Source organism: Lepus europaeus, chromosome 16 (genome assembly GCF_033115175.1).
Source record: "Lepus europaeus isolate LE1 chromosome 16, mLepTim1.pri, whole genome shotgun sequence".
NCBI classification, from domain to species: Eukaryota; Metazoa; Chordata; class Mammalia; order Lagomorpha; family Leporidae; genus Lepus; species Lepus europaeus.
In genome coordinates, this window is record NC_084842.1 from 87,611,489 (window position 1) to 87,637,453 (window position 25,965).

The 25,965-nt window shown below is 59.2% G+C and overlaps 1 protein-coding gene across 1 annotated transcript in view; it reads right to left on the reverse strand.

Annotated features, from left to right (window-relative positions):
• The window catches only part of CRMP1 (collapsin response mediator protein 1), a 54,327-nt gene that overhangs the window by 15,177 nt on the left and 13,185 nt on the right, over positions 1–25,965 (reverse strand). Inside the window, exons 2-6 of the mRNA XM_062213054.1 lie at positions 18,430–18,518; positions 13,387–13,571; positions 11,563–11,727; positions 3,914–3,975; positions 2,752–2,832 (exon numbers count right to left, since the gene is read on the reverse strand). Coding sequence (XP_062069038.1) covers positions 2,752–2,832; positions 3,914–3,975; positions 11,563–11,727; positions 13,387–13,571; positions 18,430–18,518 — 582 coding nt within the window. The remainder of the gene's footprint in view (positions 1–2,751; positions 2,833–3,913; positions 3,976–11,562; positions 11,728–13,386; positions 13,572–18,429; positions 18,519–25,965) is intronic.

Consider the following 25,965-nt stretch of genomic DNA (forward strand, 5'->3'; position numbering starts at 1 on the left):
TCTCAGCCCCTGAGAGGCCCCTCCCTCTGAATGGGGGCTGGGTTTGGCACCTGCTTTACATGGGCAGGACCTGCCAGAGAGAAGAGACTCACTTTGGAGGTTGGGCCACAGCCCTCTGGATTCCTCCTTGCTCCTGGTGGGCACCAGCTGCCACACGGCACTGCCCACATGGCAAGGGACCAGGGCACTCAGCGAAGGACACAGCCCCACGGGCTGATGGGGCGCAGAGCAGGGGGTCCTCAAAGCAAGTGCCCGTGCCAGCCTGGACCTGATTCATGTCCTGGTTGAGGCTTCAGGTGACAACAGCCCCACGTGCCAGCCTTCCCCAGGCCCCGGGACCCAGCTGCGCCAACCCTCAGTGCCACGAGGCTTCTTGCTTTTCTGTTTTTTTGTTTTTTTTTTAAGATTTACTTATTTATTTGAAAGAGTTACACAAAGAGAGAAGAAAGGCAGAGAGAGAGGTCATCCATCTCCAGACGGAAATAGCAAGTGACATGTAAACATGTGGTTCACTGCACAATTGGCCACAATGGCCAGAGCTGCACCAATCTGAAGCCAGGAGCCAGGAGCTTCTTCTGGGTCTCCCACACAGTTCCAGGGGCCCAAGGACTTGGGCTATCCTCCACTGCTTTCCCAGGCCATAGCGAAGAGCTGGATCGGAAGTGGAGCAGCTGGGACTTGAACAGGGGCCAATATGGGATGCCGGCACTGCAGGTGGCGGCTTTACCTGCTACGCCACAGCGCCGGCCCCACAGGGGCTTCTTGCTTTGAGATAATGCAATGTGGCTCTCGATTCCCAACACAGACTTGGGGACCAGAAGCAAGGTACTCCCGTGAGAGTTCCCGACATCCATGGAGTGGCTTCAGAGCCGGGCAGTGAATGGAAGCTGGAGGCAGTCTGAGGGGCGAGCAGTGCTGGCGCCGTGGGCGAAGCCCCCACTTGCAATGGCCAGCATCCCATAGGGAAGTCGCGTCAAGTCCAAGCCACTCCTTCCCAATCCAGCTCCTACTGCTCCTGGGAAAGCAGCAGAGGACGGCCCAAATACTGGGGTCCCTGTCTCCCATGTGGGAGCCTGGGGCGGCGGTCCTGGCTCCCAGCTTTGGCCTGATCCAGCCCCGGCTATTGTGGGTAATTGTGACCCAGCAAATGGAAGCTATTCTCTCTCTCTCTCTCTCTCTCTCTCTCTCTCTCTCTCTCCCTCTCCCCTTCTTCTTCCTCTCCCTCTCCATCTTTCAAATAAAATGAAAATAAATGAACAAAATTCTGAATTATGTCTCAGTGCCACCTAGTAGCTGGACTTCAAAAAAACCAAAATAAATAGCAGACACTGGGGTGAGCCTCTCAAACACTGGGCCTGGGGGAGCCTAGGATTCGACCCCCGGCTCCTCCCAGGGTGGGGGTGGGGTCCCTGGGAAGAACTCTGGGAAAGCCCTTTGTCTAACGGCGCCGACCCCAGTGAGGCTCAGTGGAGGCCCACAGAGGTCTGGGGAATCACTTTGCAAACGCTGGGAGCTCAGGCTGAAAGGGACAAAGGCCAAGAGCCCACAAAGAGGCGGCTGCACCCCCAGACGTGGCTGGGCAGGAAGAGCGCTCCCTCTTGTACGGAAGGGTGGGTGACCTGGAGCCCAGGGCCACAGAGAGTGACTTGGACAGGGTCTGGCCAACATTTGCCCAGCTGGATCCCACGACTGCTGGGGACCGGGATGCCTCCCGTGTCCCCTTCCCGACGGGCAGCCCGCCCCGCCGCACCACCGCGTGTCGTGTGCCGCTGCAGCTTCCCGCGGAGCCCTGAACAGGTGCGGCTCAGGTCTGAGCAGATACTGAGTGAGAAGGGAACTGGAGGACTCCTGGGGGGGGGGTGTGTGTGTGTGTGTGCTTCGTGTGTGGCGGGACGTCGGTCCTGGGGGACAGGAGGCAGCCCCGGGGCAGCATCAGGTCCGGCCCCCAAGGCCCTCCCTTCTTGCTCCTGGGCGGTCTCTGCCCCCATCGTGGCACAGAACCCCGCTGCGGTGAGGCACGGCTTGCTCTCGGCTTTGAAACGGAAAGGGTCTCCATCATCCGGGAAACCAGAGAGCCGACCGCTGAGCCTCAACAGTGCCACGGGGCGCGGGGACCAAACAGACAGGCTGGTCCTGACCCTGCTGTCCATGCCTCAGTTTCCCCAGCTGTCAAGAGGGGGCGACTACACCTCCTTCACCTGGCGTTAACCTTCCCCTCTCTGCTGACCCCGACTGTGGCACTGTAGTCACTGGCCACTGCACACCAGGGACCCAGGCCAGGGACCCCCACCCCACGCAGCCATCAGCAGGGCCTGCTCTCCGTGCTCCACGCCCTGCACCCTGCCCCTGCCTCACGACTCACGAGAGTGGCTGGAGGCCGACCTAGCCAGGTCCCTCTGCCTCCACTGTTTCCCCTTCAACGTCCCCATCTCCCGCCCCACCCTGGCCTGGCCCTAGCTGATGAGTCTCCCACGCGTGACATCAATTAATGCTCCCAAGGCTGCCCAGCAGGTGTTTCTGGAAGAAGCCAATCCCTCCGTGGGGTGCTCATCCCTGCCCTCTGTCCCAGAGCACCGCTTCTGATGGACGGCAGCTGCCACACTGCACTGCCCACGTGGCAAGGGACCAGGCCTCTCTGGTCAGCACTCAGCGACGGACACAGCCCCATGGGCTGATGGGACGCAGGGCAGGGGGTCCTTCAAGCAAGCAAGGAGAGCGAAGTGAGCCGGGGCAGATCCGCACAGCACTCACCTGAGCTATCAAGTCTCCGTTTTCCGCGTGGACCAAGATCACGGCTCCCAGCCCCTTCAGGAAGGTGAAGGCTTCGTAGAGCTGAGGTCGGAGAATCGGGGATGGGTGTGAGCGGGAGGCAAAGCCGGCTCCTCCCGGCACCCACGCTCACGCACCTGCTGGCCTCGGCAGGCGCAGCGGGGTGCTCCCGCACCGGGCTGGCACGCCTCACTCCACGAGTCAGACCCTGGGAAGCTCTTCCCTCCCCCCGACACCTTCCAGGTCCGGAAGCAGGAGGCGGGGGCGGGGGGGTGGCAGAACCGATCAGCAGTCCGGGGGGCACCCACTTCCTTCCTGCCTCGGCTCCTTGGCAACAGCTGTGGCTGTTGGTGTGACAGCCGAGCTGAGCCATCACTTCAGCTGGTGTCACCAGGTCCGCCCGGGAGACAAGCCCACCTTCCCAAAGCTTGGCGCCTCTGAGCCTACAGACCACAGTGGGCAGGGCAAGCTCTCCACCAACTCCAGCACTGAGGACAAGCACGGAGCTGGCAGCCCGGCATGCAGCCAGGGGCAGCCCTGCCCACGGCCCGACGTCTCTCATCTACTCTGAGGACCCAAGCCACCCAGGACCACGCCCCCGGAGGTGTGTGTTTCCATGGAGACAGCTGGTGCAGGAGGCACCTGGAGGCAGAGCCCCCCACCCAGGACTCACAGCCAGAGGCTGCCTGGTGGAGCAGACATCCAGACCAGCAGGTGGAATCACACCTGCGCCCCTGCACCGCCCAAGACTCTTCCCAGGACACTGAACCTGTGTCCAGCGTCCCCAGTGCCCTTTTCAGTGGCGCATCCTGGGATACGCAATTTCCTGGCCCTGTCTGAGCCCCAGCACCAACCCTGGAGCCCTTAGGAGGTGCCAGTTCCTGTGCCCAAGCCACCAGAGTGGGGAACGCACTCTGAGACTCTGTGGGTGGCAGTGGATGAGCCGGGGCCAGGCCGCCCACCCCACCTGGCTGTCGTAGGACAAAGGAACGAGGGCCCAGGAGCGGCCATGAGTGACACATACCACAGCCATGTGACCCCAAGCTCTCCCCGCCAGTCCTCACAGCCCCCCACCCTTGTCAGCTACTGCACTGACTGACAGCCCAGCCAGCAGGGGTGGGGCTGGGCCCAGGGAGGGGCCTACCTGGCTGTCGGACATCTGGTAGAGGTCTTTGTAGGCCATGTACACCTGGAAGGAATTGACCCCTGTGTCAAAACAAACAGACAACAGTGTGGTTAGGGGAGACAGCATGTCTATCCCAGGGATAACAGTGTGGTAGGGAGATAACATGTCCATCCCAGGGACAACAGCGTGGTCAGGGGAGACAGCACGTCCGTCCCAGGGACAACAGTGTGGTCAGGGGAGACAGCACGTCCATCCCAGGGCGCAGCAGCCACCACCAGGAGGGGAGGGGCACGAGAACTCCCAGAAAGGCCACCAGCATCACCCTGGGGCCGTGGCCTGGGCCCGGGAGGCTACCAGGAGGTCACGGCTAAGCGGGAGCTGAAGGTGGAGGAGAGCGAGGGAGTGGGGAGCAGGAGGGAGAAGGCTGTGCACGGCACAGACTCCACGGAGCCGAAGGACACGGCATGTGGCTCCCAGTAGGAGTCCGGGAGCTGCGGCCAGGGGAGCTGGTCTTTCTGGTCTAACCTCTCGTCACTGCAGTATTAATACCTAAATGCAACTGGCCGTCATAGCCGGTCTACACCCGACAGCTGGGTGACATGTTGACCGTGCCGGCTGACCGCCACCTCTATCCAGCCCAGCAGGTGCTTTTAAAGCAAGGCATGGGCCTGGCCAGAGACTTCTGGGGGCAGAAGGACTGTTCCGGAAGCCGCGTGGAGGGTGCAGAAAGGTGAGGAGGAAGACGCTGGCGGCACGAGGGCAGGTGTGCAGAGGCCGGGAGCCGGGCAGGAGCCACACAGGTGAGCAGTCCCACAGGCAGAAGGGACGGGACTCGGCCACGGCGGGTGGCAGGCTGGGGGAGCAGGGGACAGGCGGGAGGGACTTCTCCCTGGTCCACCTGCGAGTCGTTTGAGGACGGAGGCCCAGGTCTTGTCTATCATTCTGTCATGCACATCTGTAATGCGCTTTGCACACTACGCTAGCTGATGGAATTAGCAAACATTTGGACTGGAACAAGAATTTGAGACAAAAGTTTAAATGAGATGGAAATGGCTCTCACCCTGAGCAATAATAAAGACAAGCCAAAAGCCGTCTCCTCCTGGGGTTGGCGTCAGGGTGCGGCCAGTGAAGCTGCCACTGGCAACACAGCAGCCCGGGCTGCAGCACCAGTTCAAGTCCCAGCTGCCCTGCCTCCCATCGCTTCCTGCTCATGCTCCCGGGAAAGCAGTGCATGATGGTCCAAGTGCTTGGGTCCCTGCCACCCACGTGGGAGATCGGGATGGAGTTCTGGGCCCCTGGGTTTGGCTTGGTTCAGCCACAGCTGTTGCAGCCATCTGGAGAGTGGACCAGTGGATGGAAGATCTTTCTGTCTCTCTGTCTCCATCTCTCTCTTTTTCTTTCAAATAAGTCTTTTTTAAAAATCTTTTTTTTCCAAAAAGATCAGGAGAGAGATTTTAAGCTGTATTCAGAGACCAACCTACACGTTTGAGTCTCTAGTCAAGAGGGCTTACATAATCCCAAAAGAGGGCTTACATAATCCCAAAAGAGGGCTCACATAATCCCATATGCCTTGTGAAGATACAACATTTTGAAACGCAAACTAGAAAACAATGTACAGACGCGGAAGAAAGACCAGTGAGTAGACAGACAAGACCGCAGCCAGAGGTAAAGGCATCGCTTCCCGGGTTGCATTTTTTTTAAGGAGAGAGGAAGAAGTCATAAATCAAGTAAGCTTTCGCAACAAGGACTTCTACAAGCACAGAATGAAAACCCACGAGATGTACAAAGTAAACCACACAGATAAAAGGAATAATGGCCTGGAAAACACGTGGCAGAATTAATAGCTGCGCCCGAGCACCGGTCCCCAGGGACAGTGGGGTGGGCCGGCAGAGCAAGCTCAGGTTAGAAACCATGAGAGTGGGCTCTGAACTTAAACTAGAAGCAAGTCCGGCGCTGTGGCTTAACAGGCTAATCCTCCGCCTTGCGGCGCTGGCACCCCAGGTTCTAGTCCCGGTTGGGGCACCGATCCTGTCCCGGTTGCCCCTCTTCCAGGCCAGCTCTCTGCTGTAGCCCGGGAGTGCAGTGGAGGATGGCCCAAGTGCTTGGGCCCTGCACCCACATGGGAGACCAGGAGAAGCACCTGGCTCCTGGCTTCAGATCAGCGAGATGTGCCGGCCACAGCGGCCATTGGAGGGTGAACCAACGGCAAAAAGGAAGTCCTTTCTCTCTGTCTCTCTCTCACTATCCACTCTGCCTGTCAAAAAAAAAAAAAAATTGTAAGAAAAAAAAACTAGAAGCAAGCATCCAACATGGCACACACACGCGACACTAGCAGCATTTCTGTGCAAATCCTACCTAGAAAACCCCAGGCGGCGGTTACGTAGGGGAGGGGGCGGGAGCTGTGATTACCACGGGGCCAGAGGAGGGTCCTGGGGGCGCAGCTGGCAACGCCCTGGCCCCTGCCTGGGCGGGGGGAGACCCCTTCCCAAGTCACCAGGCCACACACTGGACTCGTGTGGCTTTCGCGATCTACGTTGCATTTCATCCTGAGATGAAAAGAAAAGCAGTGGAGCAGAAACACCATTCCTGGCCCCAGAAGCCCCTCCTCGTGGCTGGCTTCTCCTGGCCCCCACCAGAGCTTTCCCAGGTTCCTCGCAGGGAGGCGCCGGTACGGGACACCTGCTGGGCGGCGAGGCTCTGGGAACACTCAGGAACTTTCTCACTTGCTCCCTCTGTTACTCCTGGCCTCTCGGTAGCCATGGAAACAGCCACGCTCATGCAACATGACTCCAGACCCGGTCCAGGGCTCGACGCCTGGTGGAGGCTCGGCGGAGCCCAAACGAGGGACTGAGTCCAGGGTCCCAGAGCACACCTGCTGACCTCTGCAACACAGCTGTGCGCCTGCACACGGGGCAGGCTGGCGCCTCCCCCACGGGGCCAGGGCAGTCCGGGGGGTGGTGGCGAGAGACAGATCAAAGAGAGAGCAGAGGTGAGTGTGTGGGAGACGCCCTGGCCGCTGTCTCTCCTGCAGGAGTAGTGGTTGGCTGAGAGCTGGCCAGGAATGCAGGACACAGCTGTGGCAGGGGCCCTGTCGCTGTTCTGGTGGGATGATTAGCAGCAAACAAATAAACTGGTTTCAGGCAGAGACAGGTGCTGGGAAAACATGAAGTAGGCTGGCGCACTCTAAAAATGGACAAAATCTTGCAGAACTGCCATCGAGAAGCACGGTCTATTTTTAAAAATGTTTGCATCTAAATGAACTCTTAAACTCTCTTTGGATAAGGAGAGGCCCGGATTGGCCGGACTGCACAGAGCAGCTCCTCATATCGGCTGTCGTCAGCGCACAAACAAATCTGGATGAGAAACGGCCGCTGGGTGAAGACGGCCTCACAGCCACAGCTCCGCTAAGATCCCAGACGCCTCTCGGGCGGGGTCCGGTCACTTGCCCGTGGTCAGAGGCGCTCCTGAGACCTCAAGGCACTGGCACACACGGCGCAATGCCTTGTGCTGAGCAGGCAAGATTTGCCGAATGGGGTGGACCAGGCTCTGGTACATGGCAAACCCCCGGTGTGTTGAAGGAAGCTGCATTCTCTTGGGTTGAAAGAGACCCTGGGAGTTCAAAACAGCAGGGGTCTCCTGGGCTGCTGACCTCCTGCAGGCAGGAAAAAGCTGAGCCGCTGGGGGCTGGGGGAGGGGAGCGGTGACAGCGCAGAGGGCGAGCTGCGACCAAACCACAGTCGGAATCTCGGCCGGGTTACTGATCGCTTTCGACTCGGCACACACATCTGGCCAATGTTGTCTTTCTTCTGCTCTTTCAAACCTCGAAGAATAAAAAAAAAAAAAAACGAGAGCAACAGGGCCACAGGCCACAGGCCAGCTCTGGCCCATGCAAAGGCGCTAGGCTGTCTGTCCTACCTTGATCTTGCTCTCAGGGAAGGGGCCTGGGCTCTGGGAGGGAACATTCCCCACCCCCAGGGCAAGGTGCCACTACTTCTCCTGGTTTTAGGCAGGAGTGTGGGTTGTGGTTATCCCGGATCCTGTCCCCTGTGCTGTGCTGGCTGCAGGTGGGGTGTGAACATTACAGACCCGCTCAGGGCACAGGTCCCTGGATCAACAGAAGCCACGCCCACAGAGCTTCATCTGCCTTCTGTGCGGATACCGTGACAGCTACTGGGTCTGGAGCTTTATGCTGTGACTGGCTGAGAGCGTAGGGGTCGCTGGGGAGGAGAGAGAGAAATTGGCACAAGGAGGACCACGGATAACGTTAGACAGAACGAGGCTCCACGGTCAATGCCCGCAGCCACAACGTCCCTTTAGTTGCTGCTATGGAGGCTTCTCCCCACGCCGTGGATCGGGGCTGGTGTGACGGCTGCTCTCAGAGGCTGTGCTGGGATGACGGCATGTGTGTGCCCAGCTCCAGAGAGAGGCACTGAGGACCCGACCTTTCCCCAGCCCCGATACAACGTGAAGCGCCCAGGGCAGGAGAGGGGTCAGAAGATGGGCGGCAGCTGGGCGGGCTCGGGAGCTGCACCCCACGCGAGGAGGGAAGCACCCCAGGAGCTGAAACCCAGCCTGAGCCGCACAGCCCAGCCTGCCCTGCAGTGGGCGTAGTGTCTCCTGCCTGACCCACCCGCCAAGGGCACCTGTCACAGCCCCAGAGAGAGAGAGAGAGCGAGAGCGAGAGAGAGAGAGAGAGAGAGAGAGAGAGAGAAGACAGAACCCTGTTAGAGCCAGCAGGCGGCAGAGGCTCGTCCCAACCCGGCGTGAATCTTCAAATAGTGCCCCCCTGCACCACCCCCACTCCACAGGGAAGGAGCGCTGAGCCCCAGCTCCACCTCCAGCTGCCCCCCCTGCAGAAATCCTCCCCCCAGCGAGACTCCCAGGCTCCCCAGTTTGCTGCGGTGAACCACAAAGCCGCCCCGGTTTTATTACTTTGTGACAACAGCAAACCACACAGCCTCCCTTCCTGGAGGCCCATCTCTCGGTCTCCTCTGACGACACGGAGCATTTAAAATTGACCAGATCCACAATGGAATACTCCGACGTCCCATGAGAACCGGGGGCGGGGGGAGTGCGCACACACGCACACAGATAATCGCTAAGAACACACAGTCCCTTGGGCCGGCGCCGTGGCTTAACAGGCTAATCCTCCACCTTGCGGTGCCGGCACACCGGGTTCTAGTCCCGGTTGGGGCGCCAGATTCTATCCCGGTTGCCCCTCTTCCAGGCCAGCTCTCTGCTATGGCCCGGGAAGGCAGTGGAGGATGGCCCAAGTCCTTGGGCCCTGCACCCGCATGGGAGACCAGGAGAAGCACCTGGCTCCTGGCTTCGGATCGGCACGATGCGCCGGCCGCAGCGGCCATTGGAGGGTGAACCAACGGCAAAAGGAAGACCTTTCTCTCTGTCTCTCTCTCTCACTGTCCACTCTGCTTGTCAAGAAGGAAAAAAAAAAAAAAAGAACACACAGTCCCGACTGCAGCCAGCACTGCCCTGAGCACTTGGCACACATCTCCCAACCTTTAAATGACCTCCATGGTCCAAGTGCAGAAAGGACACGGAGGGGGGAGTGGTGGGCCCCAGGGAACACAGACAGTGAGTGGGGGAGGGGTGGCCTGGTTTCCCACATACTGCAGAATTCCGTGCACGCTAATGCTCCATTTATCTAGAAGTTTCATGTGCACACGTACATATATGTGAGTGCGTGCATGCGTGGAAGACACATGTATGTCGGCACATGTACACAGGAAAACGCTCTGCACAGTCCCACACTAGGTTGTCCCGTTCACCGGGACGGCACCCACGTGCTCGAACTCTGAACCAGCATGGCCGACACGGCCAGCCACCCGCAGACCCACCAGTGCGTCTGGAACTCCAGTGATGCTTTTCCTGGCCACTGATGTCTCTCCTCTCTCTCTCTGAGGGAAATGCCCCGGGTGTGAGGACCCCAACAAACGTCCCGCCTGCAGCCAGAGCCTGGCGGTCTCCCTCGACCATGATGAGACCCCAGCATTCCGTCCCAACCCCTGGCCACGCCCTCCTGACGGCGTCCACGGCGAAGCTGTTAAACCCCACGCAGTGGGGTCGATGGGGACGGCTCAGGACTTAATCAGGCAAGGAAAGCCAGACACACAGCGGTCAGTCCCCTGGGTTGTGCTGACCGGACTCGCAGCAGCCACAACGGACGGGATCGGGTATAACAGGCATGAAACATCCAATCTGACAGCGGGCAAATACACCCGATAGTCACGAGAGGAGACACCCACGCAGGGCGTTCAGCGGAGCCGGCGCCCAAGCACCTCCCAGGAAAGCAGTAAAGACAGAGAACTGTTCACCCATCAAACCACCAAGGCTCTCGGAGGCAGCGACGCCCAGCAGTGCGAGCAGCAGGGGACCGGAGACCGGCGTGGGCGCACCGGGCCGTGCAGCGTGCCGGGACACGGATCAGCAGGAAGCACCAAGCTCCTGAAAATGTGAAACCCTCTGACCTTGGGGCTCCATCCCTGGGAGCCTAAGGAAGTAATTAGAAACGCAAACAAGTGCTTACGCCCAAAGACATTCACCGCAACACGGTGTACAATAAAGCAAATGGAAAACCCAAGTACCCAATAAAAGGAAATTAGCTCAGCAAGTTAACCATGACATTGAGCAAATTAACCATTACATGACTCTCACGAGCCATTAAAAAGTTCCTGATAAAATTACTCATAAAACGTTAAGTGGAAAAAAAAAAAGCAACTTCCAAATAACAGCAACCGTACGACCGTCCAAGGAAAGACGCCGTCTCGGCGGACGGGAACGGACGTCAAAGACACCACACGTTAGCGGGCAGCTGCGGCTGGGGGCAGAGCCGGGGGGCGGGGGCGGGGGCGGGAAGTCTTTTTCCCACTCTATTTCCTGGCTTTTTTTGCTGTTGTGTTGGAAGCCATGATGGTTTCATAATGAGAAAACACAGCAGGTGTATTCCAGTTGGAAACACACCCAGGCTCTCCATGAAGTCCCCCGAGGGAGGCCGACAGTTCTCGGGGTGCCCCGGTACCCCGGCCTGGACCGCGGTCCTGCCCTGCCTCAGCCTGCTCTGCTCTGCTCCCCAGGGTCTCGGGTTCGACTCCCCCCATCGATGTGAAGCATCTGCACTGGGAGGGACTCGCGCTGTGCACCCGGGGGCGGGGCGAGTGGTTGAAATCAGTCCCCTCTCCCTGTGGGGCTCAGGGTGGAATGCAGGAGCCACACGCGTGACCAATGTCCCTTAGTCCCAGCCCAACAGGAACAGATGCCCCCGGAGAGGCCCAAGGACACAGAGCTGGGCCTTCCGGGAACAGAGCAGCCCTGACCGGGGCCACGGCAGACGGCGCTGGCTGAGCTGGGTCTAGAGGGCGACAGCCAGGACAACAGCAGCTGGGCTGGGGTCCAGTGCAGACAGGAAAGGGAGGCTGGGCCAGCGAGGGACCCGCACGCCCAGCAGTGGAACCTGAGACACTCCCAGGGTCTCCGCAGACTCCTGGGGCCGGTGGGGGTTAGGGTGGGCAGGGGAAGGGAAGTCTGGATTTTCATTGATCTGGATTTTCACTGGGTTCAGCCAATGCAAATAAAGGGATCTGTGGCTCCACATAATCTTGGGGTCTACCCAAAACCAGAGACCCCAAAGTCCCCCTCCAGGGCCAACTGACCTTTGTCCTGTACCAGCACCTCCAGCTCCTCCCGGACCCCGTCGTGCCAGCTGGTGACGTCCACGTGCAGGGAGTAGTCACAGCAGGACTTGGTGTCAGCCGCTTCATGCCATTTCTCAAAGGAGGCCAGCAGGCTGGACCCAGGTTCAGGAACGACGTGGTCAACTATGGCAGAGCAACATGCAGCGTGATGCTTAGGACCCAAGCTGTTCCAGTGGTGGCCAGACCAGCACCACCATCACCACTGCCCCGGCACCATCATCACCCCATCTCCACCACCACCACATCACCATCACATCACCATCACCCCACCATCACTACCACCATCTCCATCGTCATCACCACCATCATCACCCCATCCCCACCACCATCATTATCACCATCACATCACCATCACCCCATCAGTACCACCACCATCATCTCCATCATCACTACCATCATCATCTCCATCATCATCACCATCGTCATCACCATCATCATCTCCATCATCACCACCATCATCACCTCCATCATCACCACCATCATCATCTCCATCATCATCTTCATCATCATCTCCATCATCACCTCCATCATCTCCATCATCATCTCCATCATCACCACCATCATCATCTCCATCGTCACCACCATCATCATCTCCATCATCACCTCCATCATCATCTCCATCATCACCTCCATCATCTCCATCATCATCTTCATCAGCATCTCCATCATCATCTTCATCAGCATCTCCATCATCTCCATCATCACTACCATCATCACCATCACCATCATCATCTTCATCATCATCTCCATCATCATCTCCATCATCACCTCCATCATCTCCATCATCTCCATCATCACCACCATCATCATCTTCATCATCACCTCCATCATCACCACCATCATCATCTCGATCATCACCTCCATGATCTCGATCATCTCCATCGTCACCACCATCATCATCTCCATCGTCATCACCACCATCATCTCCATCATCACTACCATCATCACCACCATCATCATCTCCATCATCATCTCCATCATCACCTCCATCATCTCCATCATCATCTTCATCATCATCTCCATCATCTCCATCATCACCACCATCATCTCCATCATCACTACCATCATCACTACCATCATCATCTTCATCATCATCTCCACCATCTCCATCACCTCCATCATCATCTCCATCATCACCACCATCATCACCTCCATCATCATCTCCATCATCACCACCATCATCATCTCCATCATCATCTCCATCATCACCACCATCATCATCTCCATCATCACCTCCATCATCATCTCCATCATCACCACCATCATCATCTCCATCATCATCTCCATCATCACTACCATCATCACTACCATCATCATCTTCATCATCATCTCCACCATCTCCATCACCTCCATCATCATCTTCATCATCATCTCCACCATCTCCATCACCTCCATCATCATCTCCATCATCACCACCATCATCATCTCCATCATCATCTCCATCATCACCACCATCATCATCTCCATCATCACCTCCATCATCATCTCCATCATCACCACCATCATCTCCACCATCATCTCCATCATCACCACCATCATCATCTCCATCATCACCTCCATCATCATCTCCATCATCACCACCATCATCATCTCCATCATCACCACCATCATCATCTCCATCATCACCACCATCATCGTCTCCATCATCATCTCCATCATCACCACCATCATCTCCACCATCATCATCACCATCATCATCTCTATCCCCTGGGCACAGGGCCCGCCAGGCGATGACAGGAACTCCCAGCCCGCATCCCTAAGGCAGGGGGCGCTGCAACTCACTGATCATCGTGGTCCCGCCCGCCAGAGCCGCCTTGGTCCCTTGGAAGAAGTCGTCGGCCGCCGTCATGCCCTGCGACGGCTTCTGCAGGTACGTGTTGACGTCGATGCCGCCAGGAATGACCATCCGTCCATTGGCCTCGATGGTCTTCACTCCCCCAGGGACAATCAAGTTGTCTCCGATTTGTCTGGCGGCAAACAACAGACAAACCTTCGGTTCTCAAAAGCAAAACGAAATGGGCAAACGCGCCACGGAGCCCCAGGGAGTACCAGTCACTCAGGCAGGGCTCAGGGATCCAGGAAGAAGCCAGCACAGCACAGAGGGCCAGGGAGCCCGAGGCAGGCCGCCTCCTTCTGCCTGGTCATCAGGGAGCCCCGCTGGGGGCAGAGGAAGCAGAGCTGACTCCGCCAGGGCTGAGACCAGCGTCTCTCTCCCAGGAGGCTCCAGGTTGCTGCTCCTGGGCGCCGTGCACACTGTGGACCACGTTCTTGGGGACAGAGAGACAGAAGCCATTGCAGCAGTGAGGCGGTGACAATCCCCAAGCTCTGTCTGACAGCTCCTGCCGTGGGCGGCACTGGGGCGGAACGGGGTCCTCCCATGACCCCCAAAAGCCCCTGTCTGTAGGTCAGCAAGGATGGGCCCTCCTCTTGGACGCAGGCTGCTCTTACAGGGTGACATCGGGACACATGGGGTGGGGGGACAAGCCAAGGAGAGCAGCCTCAGGAGGCGCCAGCCCTGCCAGCACCCTGGCCTTGCACTTCAGCCTCCAGACCGGGGGAAATCACTCATGGCCAGAGCAGCCCGAGCAGCTGAGCCACATGGGCAACCTGGGGTCACACAGGAGCACTGGCCAAACAAGGCGACAGATGCTCTCTGGGTGTGTAAGAAGCAGGGGTTAGGGGGGAAGCAGCCAAGCACTCAGCAGCCCGGCCCCCGGGGCCCACACGGGCACTCATGGCAACAGGCAATGGCTGTGGGTTTTTCTCGGGGGTGATGTCAAGGCGCTCAGCCAGAACCAGGACAGGCACTCGGCAGCTGCCAAGGTCAATGCCTGGCTGAGCGTCCGAGATCTGACCGAGGCGACTTTATGTGAATAATAATAATAATAGCAACAACCCCGCTCTGCATTCGTGGGATCAGCAGCACCCTGATTTTCCCAAGACTGTCAGGGCCCCCACAGCAGCCACCCCCGTGGGGCAATGGCGTGGCCTCCTAGGTCAGGCTCTGGTGGGGCTCTTCCTTCCCAGGCCTGCAGGGGCGGTGCCAGGGCCCAGGTGACCGCCCACCCTCAGGCCCAGTCAGCAGCCGGCCCCTCTGTCACCTCTGACTTGATTCATGGAAGCCCTGTTGGCCCAGTCCTGCCGCCTTCTTCCTCCAAGAGCCGAGGGCAGAGAGCCTCTGGAAGCCACGCCAGCCCTCGCACGCCGCGCAGGCAGCGTCACCGGCTCGGCCAGGCAGGACAGAGGCTCCCAAGCGCTCACGGCCGTCTCGCTTGGTGCTCACAATAGCGGTTAGAGAAGATGGGGCCACAGTCAAAAAACACGCCCCTGACAAGGGTAGGGCATGGTCCCAGCCAACGGGGCGCTGGGGGCGCTGGCTGCACACCCTTGGCACAGCCCGGCAGGGAGCTCACCTGGAGTTGGCCCAGCCCACCGGTGCCGGCGACCTGTCACCACCCAAGCCCCCTCGCTTGGAGGCCGTTCTCGTCTCTTGCCAACCCCCTCCCATCTCCCCGAGTGAGGGAGGACCACACGGGGCCCGGAGAGGGCTGGGGCCGTATCCAAGGCCACACAGCAGGCTGGCGCTGGGCCTGCCTTCCCAAGTCTGATGCCAGGGCTCTGTCCAGCAGGCCTGGCTGCCTCTCTGCCTCCCGCACACAGGCGCAATCACCCTCCCCGGCCTGGGGCAAACCTGAAGGGGACCCCAGGACTCAGAAGAGAAACGGGACAAAGGGCGCGCAGGAGCGGCATGCGAGGGCGGGAAGGCACGAGGACGCGGGAGACCCACAGCTCCTGGGCCGTGGTCGCTCACGTCCTGCCAGGTGGGAAAGCAATGCTGGTGCTCCGAGGCGATCAGCACCGGGGTTTAAATGCCCCGGGGCCCCCGACTCGGGGAAGCTGCCGATTTCCAGAACAGTCTAGCTAGCCCGAGTCTTAACGCTCCAGGTGTTCGTGCATACAGCAAGTGCTTAACGCAGCGCAACTGGCGACCACGTGCTCCATCTGTATACACACTGGGATCTGCAGGGCCGGGGGAATCTTTTCCTTTGGGGAGGGCGGCATTTGGATCTCGATGGCATCATTGCAGGCTGTGTGAACTCAACAAAGCCACTGGATTTTGAGTCCTGCCCACGGCTGCCTGGGCAGAGCCAGGCCAGGTGATTTCACGGGGCTGCTCGGCCGGGGGGGGGGGGGGGGGGGGGCTGGAGGCGGCCAGGTCAAACTTAAAGCAACAGGTGGCTCCCGCGCCCCGGGGGCCAGTGAAACAGCTCTCAGCACTATTGTGCCCCCAGAGCTCTGGGGCCCCCACTCAAAGGGGCACTGCCCCCAGAGCTGCTTTCTGTCTACAGCAGTGGTGGGTGAGAGACCCCCAGTTTGCCTCTCGCTCCTTCCGGGTCCAGGCCGTCCCACGTTTCAGAGAGCACCGCCCACCCTCCACCAACACTCAGGGCACGTCCCCCGCACGGGGCCGCCGGCAGGGGAGACGACAAGGCAGACAGAGCCCAAGAGAGGAAGGCAACGACAGTCAGCTGCCCACGGGCTGGAGGGACTCGGGGATGCACCTGCACCAGGTCAGCATCAGGGCAGGCTTCCTAGAGGAGGAATTACCTGCACTGGCCCAGAAGGGCAAAGAGGAGCCAGAGACCGGAGCCAGAGACCGGTGTCCTGGGGGACAGGGGGTGCCCTGGGGGATAGAGGGTGCACTGGGGGAATGTGTCCTGGGGGGCAGGGGGTATTCTGGGGTACAGGGGGTGCCCTGGAGGACAAGGATGCCCTGGGAGACAGGGAGTGTCCTGGAGGACAGGGGGTGCCCTGGAGGACAGGGGGTGTCCTGGGGGACAGGAGGTGTCCTGGGGGACAGGGGATGTCCTGGGGGGCAGGGGGTGCCCTGGGGGATAGAGGGTGCACTGGGGGAATGTGTCCTGGGGGGCAGGGGGTATTCTGGGGGTCAGGGGGTGCCCTGGAGGACAAGGATGCCCTGGGAGACAGGGAGTGTCCTGGGGGGCAGGGGACAGGGGGTGCCCTGGGGGCAGGGGACAGGGCACTCCAGCAGACGACTTCGGCTGCAGATTTCTGAGCAGGGCTACATGGCAAGTTTCCACCTTGGCTGGGAGGGGGAGCGAGCGGTGGGGAGGGGACGGAGACCTGAGCTGGCTTGAAATGATCAGAGCGTGGAGCTGGCGTCGGGGTGGGCAGACGGGGGAAGGGACGGTCCCTGTGCCCTCTGCACCTGCTCTTCGTGGGGCACTTCAAGGACGCGTCTCTCGAGTGCCCCCAACAGTGGGGCTGGAGTTGGAGCTAGGGCCTTTGAGGAGGTAGTTATGGTTAAATGAGTTCACAGGAGTGGGACCCGCCCCCAACATGGCCCGTCCTTGTCAGAGAGTTCCAGGGATGGAGAGAGGCCTTGCGAGGAACCGACCCCGATGGCACCTGGACCCAAGCCATCCCACGCCCAGAACAGGGAGAGGCAAATTTTGCTTTGGCTGCCATAGCAGACCCCTGGGCCGTCACAAGCTCAGCTGAAGAGGGAGCAGCAGGATACAGGAGAGGGAAACCCCGGACTGTTCCCAAGGGCCAGCCAGGGCGCCCTCCCCTCCCCTCACCCAGGTCCGGAGCCAGGGCGCCCTCCCCTCCCCTCACCCAGGTCCGGAGCCAGGGCGCCCTCCCCTCCCCTCACCCAGGTCCGGAGCCAGGGCGCCCTCCCCTCCCCTCACCCTGGTCCGGAGCCAGGGCGCCCTCCCCTCCCCTCACCCTGGTCCGGAGCCAGGGCGCCCTCCCCTCCCCTCACCCAGGTCCGGAGCCAGGGCGCCCTCCCTCCCCTCACCCAGGTCCAGAGCCAGGGCGCCCTCCCCTCCCCTCACCCAGGTCCGGAGCCAGGGCGCCCTCCCCTCCCCTCACCCTGGTCCGGAGCCAGGGCGCCCTCCCCTCCCCTCACCCAGGTCCGGAGCCAGGGCATCCTCCCCTCCCCTCACCCAGGTCCGGAGCCAGGGGGCCCTCCCCTCCCCTCACCCAGGTCCGGAGCCAGGGCGCCCTCCCCTCCCCTCACCCAGGTCCGGAGCCAGGGCGCCCTCCCCTCCCCTCACCCAGGTCCAGAGCCAGGGCGTCCTCCCCTCCCCTCACCCAGGTCCAGAGCCAGGGCGCCCTCCCCTCCCCTCACCCAGGTCCAGAGCCAGGGCGCCCTCCCTCCCCTCACCCAGGTCCAGAGCCAGGGCGCCCTCCCCTCCCCTCACCCAGGTCCGGAGCCAGGGCGCCCTCCCTCCCCTCACCCAGGTCCGGAGCCAGGGAGCCCTCCCCTCCCCTCACCCAGGTCCAGAGCCAGGGCGCCCTCCCTCCCCTCACCCAGGTCCGGAGCCAGGGCGTCCTCCCCTCCCCTCACCCAGGTCCAGAGCCAGGGCGCCCTCCCCTCCCCTCACCCAGGTCCGGAGCCAGGGCGCCCTCCCCTCCCCTCACCCAGGTCCAGAGCCAGGGAGCCCTCCCCTCCCCTCACCCAGTCTGGAGCCAGGGCGCCCTCCCCTCTCCCACCCAGGTTGGGAGATGTGAGCAGGTGAAGAAACAGCAGTGAATGGAGGCAGAGCCCGAGAGGGAACCCAGGCCCCTCACAGCCTGCAGCATGGAGCCAGCACCTGGCAGCCTCGCCTGCCTCCCTGAGTCACAACAGGGCGAACCCCCAACCCGCGGGCGAGCGCCAAGTGACAAGGGCCCGTCCATACATAGCAGAGAGCCCAGCACGCGCGACACGGGGCGTACACCCGTGCCTGCCCGGACCTCCGTGGGCAGAACCCCCACCCGCACCCCGCAGAGGCCGGCTCGCTCAGCCCCACCCACTTGATCACTCCGTCCTCCAGGTAGACGTCGGCGTAGAAGGACTGGTCATCGTTGACGACGCGCCCGCCTTTGATGAGCAGCCGGTCGCTCTGAAACGCAAAGCAGAGTACGGGTGTCAGTGTTCTGGTTTGTTCACTTCTTACACAAAAATTCCCCAATATTTTTTAACGTAAAACAGTGACCAAGGGACTGGCGTTGTGGTGCAGCCGGTTAAGCTGCTGCCTGCAGTGCCGGCATCCCATATGGGTACCGGTTCGTGTCCCGGCTGCTCCACTTCCGAATCAGCTCCCTGCTAATGCGCCTGGGAAAGCAGTGGAAGACAGCCCGAGTGCTTGGGCCCCTGGCACCTGCACTGGAGACCCGGAAGAAGCTTCAGGCTCCTGGCTTCGGCCTGGCCCAGCCATGGCTGTTGTAGCCATTTGGGGAGTGAACCAGCAGGTGGAAGACCTCTCTCTCCATCTCTCCTCTCTGTAACTCTGCCTTTCAAATAGACAAATCTTTGAAAAAAAAAAAAATCTCAAGCATGCAGAAAACGACAATACTGGCTGCCTTTGAAGCGTGGATGTGACCAACAGCCTCTCTTTTGTCTTCTTTCAACGTTTTCCTCTGCCACTCTGCTTTTCAAAATAATTATTTAATTAAAACAAATAAAGAGAAGTGATAAAAAAAATCCCAGCATGCAACTGCAATGTCTGGCTGTTCCATACTCTGCTGTTCTCATTTTACCCTCAAACTCTTGATTTCGTTTTCGCTGAGCTATCTTAAAACAAATCCCAAACATCAAATCGTTCCACCTAGATACTTCCGTGTGTCTCTGACCAGTGAGGACTCCTCAGTTAACCGTAACCAGGACCCGTGATCCCAACCAACCCCAGCAGCCACGCCTTCGATCAGCCAACAGTCAGACCCTGCTGCCTTTGACTCAATGGCTGCCAAACCGTCTCCAGGACTGCGTGGTCTGAATCAGGATCCACGCCAGGTCCCCCGTCGTGCACCTGCTCGAGTTCTCTGTCAAAATCCGCCCCAGCTCCTCCTCCCTTTTAAAGTCACTCATTTGTTGAAGAAACTGGGTCACTTGTGGAGCAGGGATTCCTTCATTCATTATTGAACATGATAATGATGGATTTGGAAACGCTTCAAAAGACAGGGAAACCACCAAAGACACCTTCTGTGCCAGGGACCGCTTCCGCTCGGAGGGAGCTCCTGGCTCCCAGCTTCAGGCTGGCCCAGATCTGGGCATTGCAGCTATTTGGGGAATAAACCAGTGGTTGGAAAATCAATCAAGCAATCAATCTCTCTAATACATAAAATAAATCTTGGGGCTGACGCTGTGGTGTAGCGGGTAAAGCCGCTGAATACAGTGCCGGCATCCCATATGGGCGCCAGGTCGAATCCTGGCTGCTCCACTTCTGCTCCAGCTCTCTGCTGTGGCCTGGGAAAGCTGTGGAGGATGGCCCAAGTCCTTGGGTCCCTGTACCCATGTGGGAGACCTGGATGGAGCTCCTGGCTCCTGGGCTTCGGATCAGCACAGCTCCGGCCATTGCGGCTATCTGGGGAGTGAACCAGCGGATGGAAGACCTCTCTCTCTCTCTCTCTCTCTGTCTCTCTATATAACTCTTTCAAATAAATAAAATAAATCTTTAATATAAAATTAAAAATAAGAAAAGAATTGCCCAGGTGTAGCAAGTTTAGAAAATTCTCTATCAGGGACCAGCAGGGTGGCTCAGTGGGCTAGGCCACCACCTACAACCCTGGAATTCCATACAAGCACCAGTCCAAGTCCCGGCTGCTCCACTTCCGATTCAGCTCCCTGCTAATCCACCCAGGGAAGCAGCAATGGACAGCCCGAGTCCTTGGGCCCCTGCACCCACGTGGGAGACCCGGATGCATTTCCAGGATCCTGGCTTCAGCCTGGCACAGACCCAGCCTTGGAGACTATTTTGGGAGTGAACTAGTAGATGGAAGAGCTCTCTCTCTCTCTTCCTCTCTCTCCTTCTCTTGCTGTAAGTCTTTCAGATAAATAAAATAAATCTTTTTAACAACAAGTCTGTACTGACCAAAAGCAGAGGTGATGATTACCCAGCATGTAAGCCGTGAACCCTGAAGGCAGGAGCGCAGTCCACGCCCCCCCCCCCCCCAGAGTCTCCCCAGCGTGGGAAGTCATGGGTGAGACACAGGAGACCCCTGGGAAGTGCATGAGAGTCACGCTCGGTGAGGTTGTGCTGAACAGTTCCTAAGGAGCATCAGGGGTGATCGGAAATGAGGTTCAGAGACAGGTGTGGCCCCCGAGCTCACACGACCAACAAGGGCGCAGGTGGGACCCAAGATAGGTTCACACCTGTGCAGTATGAGGGACACAGAACCACACTTGTTCTAGACCCTGCGACACCCCCGCCCACAAGCAGAGGGAATTGAGCAACACCCCAAGGCTGTGAGCCCAGGTCCTCGAGCTGAGTTCCCTTCTCCATGCACAAATGTGAGTGTGAAAGCTCACAGAGGGCGCAGGCACGTGACGGGGCAGGTGAGGCACCGAGGCAGGAGTGCCGGGGTTCCCGTGTGAGCTCTGCTGATGCAGACCCTAGGAGGCAGAGCTGATAGCTCAAGGGGCGGGGCTCCTGCCACCCACAGGGACCCAGACTGGAGCTCCCAGCCCCTGACTTTGGCCCAATGCCATTCAGGCTGTTGGGGGATGAACCAATGGATAGGAGATCTCTCTCTCTTTCTCTCTTTCTCTCCCTCTCTCCCTCCCTCCCTCCCTCCCTCTCCTGTTCTCTCTCCCTCTTTCTCTCTTCTGTATGTGTGTGTCTCTTCTTGTCTTCCTGCCTGCACTATGCATTTAAAAAAAACCTCACAGAACTTGAGTGAATTTTACTCTACATATGATATTATATAGAGACATATATTTCAAATCGCCTTAACATAAAATCCACACACTTACAAGCAAAAAGAGCCCCAGGGGTTCCCGCCTCTCTCTCAGCATCACCGTGATGAGTGAACAGTTAGCAAACGCAATGGTGGCAAACTCTGCATAGAAGTTTGCTGTTTGTAAACTTTGAAAAAAATCAAAGCACCTAATGAAAAATTCAACAACAGTCTCACAGCTGGAGTGTAATGGCCAGGCTATGCCAGAGACAGCCCACACGTCCCAACGTGACGGCAGGAGCCTGCGGGGAGGCCGGCCTGCCTGGCTCACAGCCCTGCAGCAGGAGCAGGCACAAGGCACCAGAGGCAGACGGAGGGAGGTTCCAACCCGGACCCCGCCAACGATCCACGTGACTGCTAACTCCTCCAAGCCTCAGCTTTCTCATCTATAAAATGGGGTGACCGTCGCTGTGCCTCAGAGCTGCTGTGGGAGTGTGAGGGGGGTGAGTGGAGCAGAGACCTGGCAGGTGTGGCCTCCGGAGGGCATTGTCCAAGCGCTGCCAGCGTCCCCGGCAGGAACTACGGCATAAGCATTTAAGAGGCGGCACAGAAATCAGATCAACTCAGGTCACCAGGGCCGAGAGGAGGGGAGGGGACCGCCCGGCGCCAGGAGGCCCCCACTTCAGCCCTCCCAAGGGGACGAGGTTTCATCTGACCTTGGAGTGGCCGCCAGGTTGGCAAACTGCGCCGAGGGCTTTACCACTGTCCATGCCCTCTGCCCTTCAATGTGTCCACAGGATAGCGTCCTGCACGGGGTCCCGGAACCACACAAAGATGCGATCCAGAACCAATTACAGCAGCACAACCACGCTACTCACGTGATCACTGAGCTACGCAATGGCTTTCAAAGAAGTTCGAGGGACAAGTGAAAATGCTGGCCAGTGGGACATCAGGGAAAAGGCAAAATACAAAAGCATCTACTCCTAACCCCAGGAAAGTGGCTCTAATAGTAACTGACCACCCCCCCGAGTGGAAACTCTGGGTACCCAAATCCCCAGTGCCAGTTGCTGTGCACTCCTGTCCCCCCACACCCCACGCACCCACAGTCACCGTGCCCTGGCAGCCTGGGATCTCCAAGAGCCAGCAGGGGCCGCCCACGGCATTTAGCAACGACAGATGAGCAGGACAGGGAAGAGAGAGGAAGAAGAAAGTAAGTTTGAAAAGAGAGAGGAGAGGAGAGGAGAGCAGAGGAGATGAGAGGAGAGGAGGGGAAGGGAAGGGAGGGGGAGGAGGGGAGAGAAGGGGAGAGGAGGGGAGAGGAGAGGAGAGGAGGGGATGGGAAGGGAAGGGAGGAGAGGGGAGAGGAAGGGAAGGGAGGGGAAGAAGAAGAGGGGAGGGGAGATGGGAGGGGAGAGGAGAGGGGAGGGGGGGAGGGGAGAGGAGGGGAGAGGAGGGGAGGGGAGGAGGAGAGAGGAGAGGAGAGGATGGGACGGGAAGAGAGGGGAGGGGAGGGGAGAGGGAGGGAAGGGAGGGGAGGAAGAAGAGGGGAGGGGAGGTAGGAGGAGAGATGAGAGGAGAGGGGTGGGAGGGGGAGGGGGGGGAGGGGAGAGGAGAGGAGGGGAGAGGAGAGGAGGGGAGGGGAGGGAGAGGGGAGAGGGAGAGAAGAGGAGAGGGGAGGGAGGGGAGAGGAGAGGAGGGGAAAGAAGAGGAGAGGAGGGGAGGGTGAGAGCAGGATGGCAAAGAGGGGAGGAGAGATGGAGGAGAGGAGGGAGACAGAGGCTCACAGGAGGCAGACGGCAGACTCACTCCCCGGTCTGCTGTTTGGACTCCCTGAATGCCTGGCCCCCACGGTTGGAAATAGGCCCTAGGCAGCGGCAGAGCCTGCACCACTGGGATGGGCCAAGAGGCCTCCCCCTGAGGGGTCCCTTGAGCCCTGGGACAGGCAGCAGCCAAGTCTCCAAGGCCTGACACTGCACGAGCTGGAGGCTGGAGGCTGGGCAGAAGAGGGAAGGCTACTCCAAACCTGCAATCATCCCCCGTCCAGCCCCGAGGGGGAGGAGACCGCAGGGAGCCCCCTTCTCAGACAGGGCACCATGAAAGCCTCGGGCATTTCTTCCCCTCCAACAGCAAAACAAGCAGCAACCACAATCCCTGGGGACCGTGCACCACCCTGTCCTCCCTGGCTGGGGGAAACAGGGAGCTTCCCTCGGTCACGGTGGGAATTAAATCTGCCCCTCCCATCACAAAGTGGCTGTCAGAAAGTGGACAGACGCACTACGGGCCGGAGCACAGCGCAGGCGCTGTTCTTACCGAACCAGCACTTATCCAAAATCACTGGTTTAGCAGCCCCGGCTACCTGGAAGATGGCAGAGAAGCAAAGCCACGATTACAGGGACAGAAGCAAGGACGTCGTCACAGCCGGGACACGCAGGCTGGGCTCTGGGGGCACCAGCCCGCAAAATAAACCGTCACGCACTCCGGAGCCCAGGTGGGCGCTGTCCGTGGTGCTGACACACTGGGCCACTGGGACGGGCACCAGCTTTCTCTGAACCCTGGGCGCTGGTGACCCCTCCCCCTCCCCTCACTAAGCCCTGCAGTTAGTTCCACTCTGCCTTCATTTCTCAGCATGGTGGCAAGTTTTTCATCTCTATGTCCCCAGAGAACCAAAGCAATCACACCTGTTGTAGCACACAGTATGTAGCCGGTGTCAAGTGTTTGGAGGTCTTAGTGTCACCCACCAACACCTCCATTCTCCTGCCCCAGAAGTCAGGTGAGGGCAGACAGCCCCGATGTCCTCCCCTACGATGCTCCCCGGGTGCACAGATCAGAACCTGGGGTCAGTGAGTGGGCGAGTGTCCACGCAGATTGGGGTGAGGTGGCCCACACATCGGCATCGGGGAGGGTGGAGCGCTCAGGGCACTGGCTGGCCAGTCACTCCTGGGACGATGAAGATCTCCCCTCCAAAGGGCATGCATGGAAATGAGCATCAAGAGTCAGGGGAGGCCCGCTTTGCCAGAAATGTGCCTGTCCTGCGGTGAGTGCCGGTGGAACCCCCTTCTCTTCAGACCAACGAAATGTCCAAGTGCGTCTGGAAGGTCACGAACGCGTCAAAGCCCACAAGCCAGGGACAGCCAGGCTCACTCAAAACCCAACAGGACAGAGACGCACGCTCCACCCACACCCAACCCAGCGCCCAGTGCCAGGCCTTGCAGACCCTCAATACACCCGGGAGTTGCCCGCCACAAACCCCAGTCCGCACGCCTTCATGCAGGCTTTCACGGCGCAGACCCAGACTGAGGGCCAGGACTTGCAGTATTCACCACAGCCCTAGACTGCGTGATGCAGGCTCTCCGTGGTGTGTACCTGTTCTCAATTCGTCCTGCCCTCCCACGCTCACCATGTGTGGGTGCAGCGCAGCCCCTTCCCACACAACCCACTCTGTCCATGAGAACAAGACAGGCCATGCACACAGCAGCCCAACACCAGCAGCAGGAGGCAGCGGGTCCAGCTCTCCTTCCTGAGAGCCCTCCTCCCCATGAGGACCAAGTGGCCAAGGAATGGCTGCCCGAAGACGAGGTGTGAGGAGCAGACGGGACCCACACAGAAGCCTGAAGACAAATCTAGCTGAGCTGGATATGCCTCTTCCACCACAGACCCCAGTGCGATACAAACAGCGGCTGCTCTAAGCCCAGAGTTGGGATGTTTGCTATGTAGCGTTACCACATCGTAGCAAATCAGTAAGCTTCCAAGCCTCTGTGCCGGGGGGCTTCGAACTGCTGCCTCTGAGGTTTTGCAGCTCAGAGACTTCATACTTCCCCACTCGGTGCCCCCTCCTGGCTCTGCACCCCCAGGTCTGCATGCGATGCTGTCCGGCCCAGCTGCACACCCACACCCACGCTAATTCCTAGAAACCAGCCCATCCGCCTTGACTTCGCCTCAGGGGACAGCTGGTCAGCCACAGGCCCTGGGCCTCTCTCTCCAGGAAACCAGCCCGGGAAGCAGCAAGTAGTGGGAGCCGAACCTAATGAACACACACTCCTCCTCCCTGCCCCCACGGTGGCTCAGAAACGCAAGCAGTCCCTACGGATGGCAGGGCTCCTCGGCGAGCTCCCACGTTTCCATGACAACCTGCATCCCCAGCCCCACCACACCTGAGGGCTTGTCCGGCTGATTTGAAAATGACACAATTCTATCACGAGCCTTTGTGCTGCTGCAGGATGATGTGAGCATCCACGCCTTCACCCATTGCTGCTTCCCTGTCTCTGCTTCTTCCCGGACAATGAGAAACCTGGAGAGAAATCCTTTGCCTTTAAGAAAATCTCATTCCCTGAACTCATACTAAGTGTCAGTTCTGCACTATCTGGGTTTTTAGTTTTTATTCTTTTTTTTTTTCTTTATTTGAAAGACAGAGTTAGAGACAGAGAGAGATCTTCCAACCACTGGTTCACTCGCCAAATGATTGCAATGGCTGGAGCTGGGCTGGTCCAAAGCCAGGAGCCAGGAACTCCATCCAGGTCTCCCATGTGGGTGCAAGGGTCCAAGCACTTGGACCATCTTCTTCTGCTTTCCCAGGCACATTAGCAGGGAGCTGGATAGGAAGTGGGCCACGGGGACTCGAACCAGCACCCATGTGGGATGCCGCCAGCTATGCCACAGAGCCAGCCCCACCCAGCT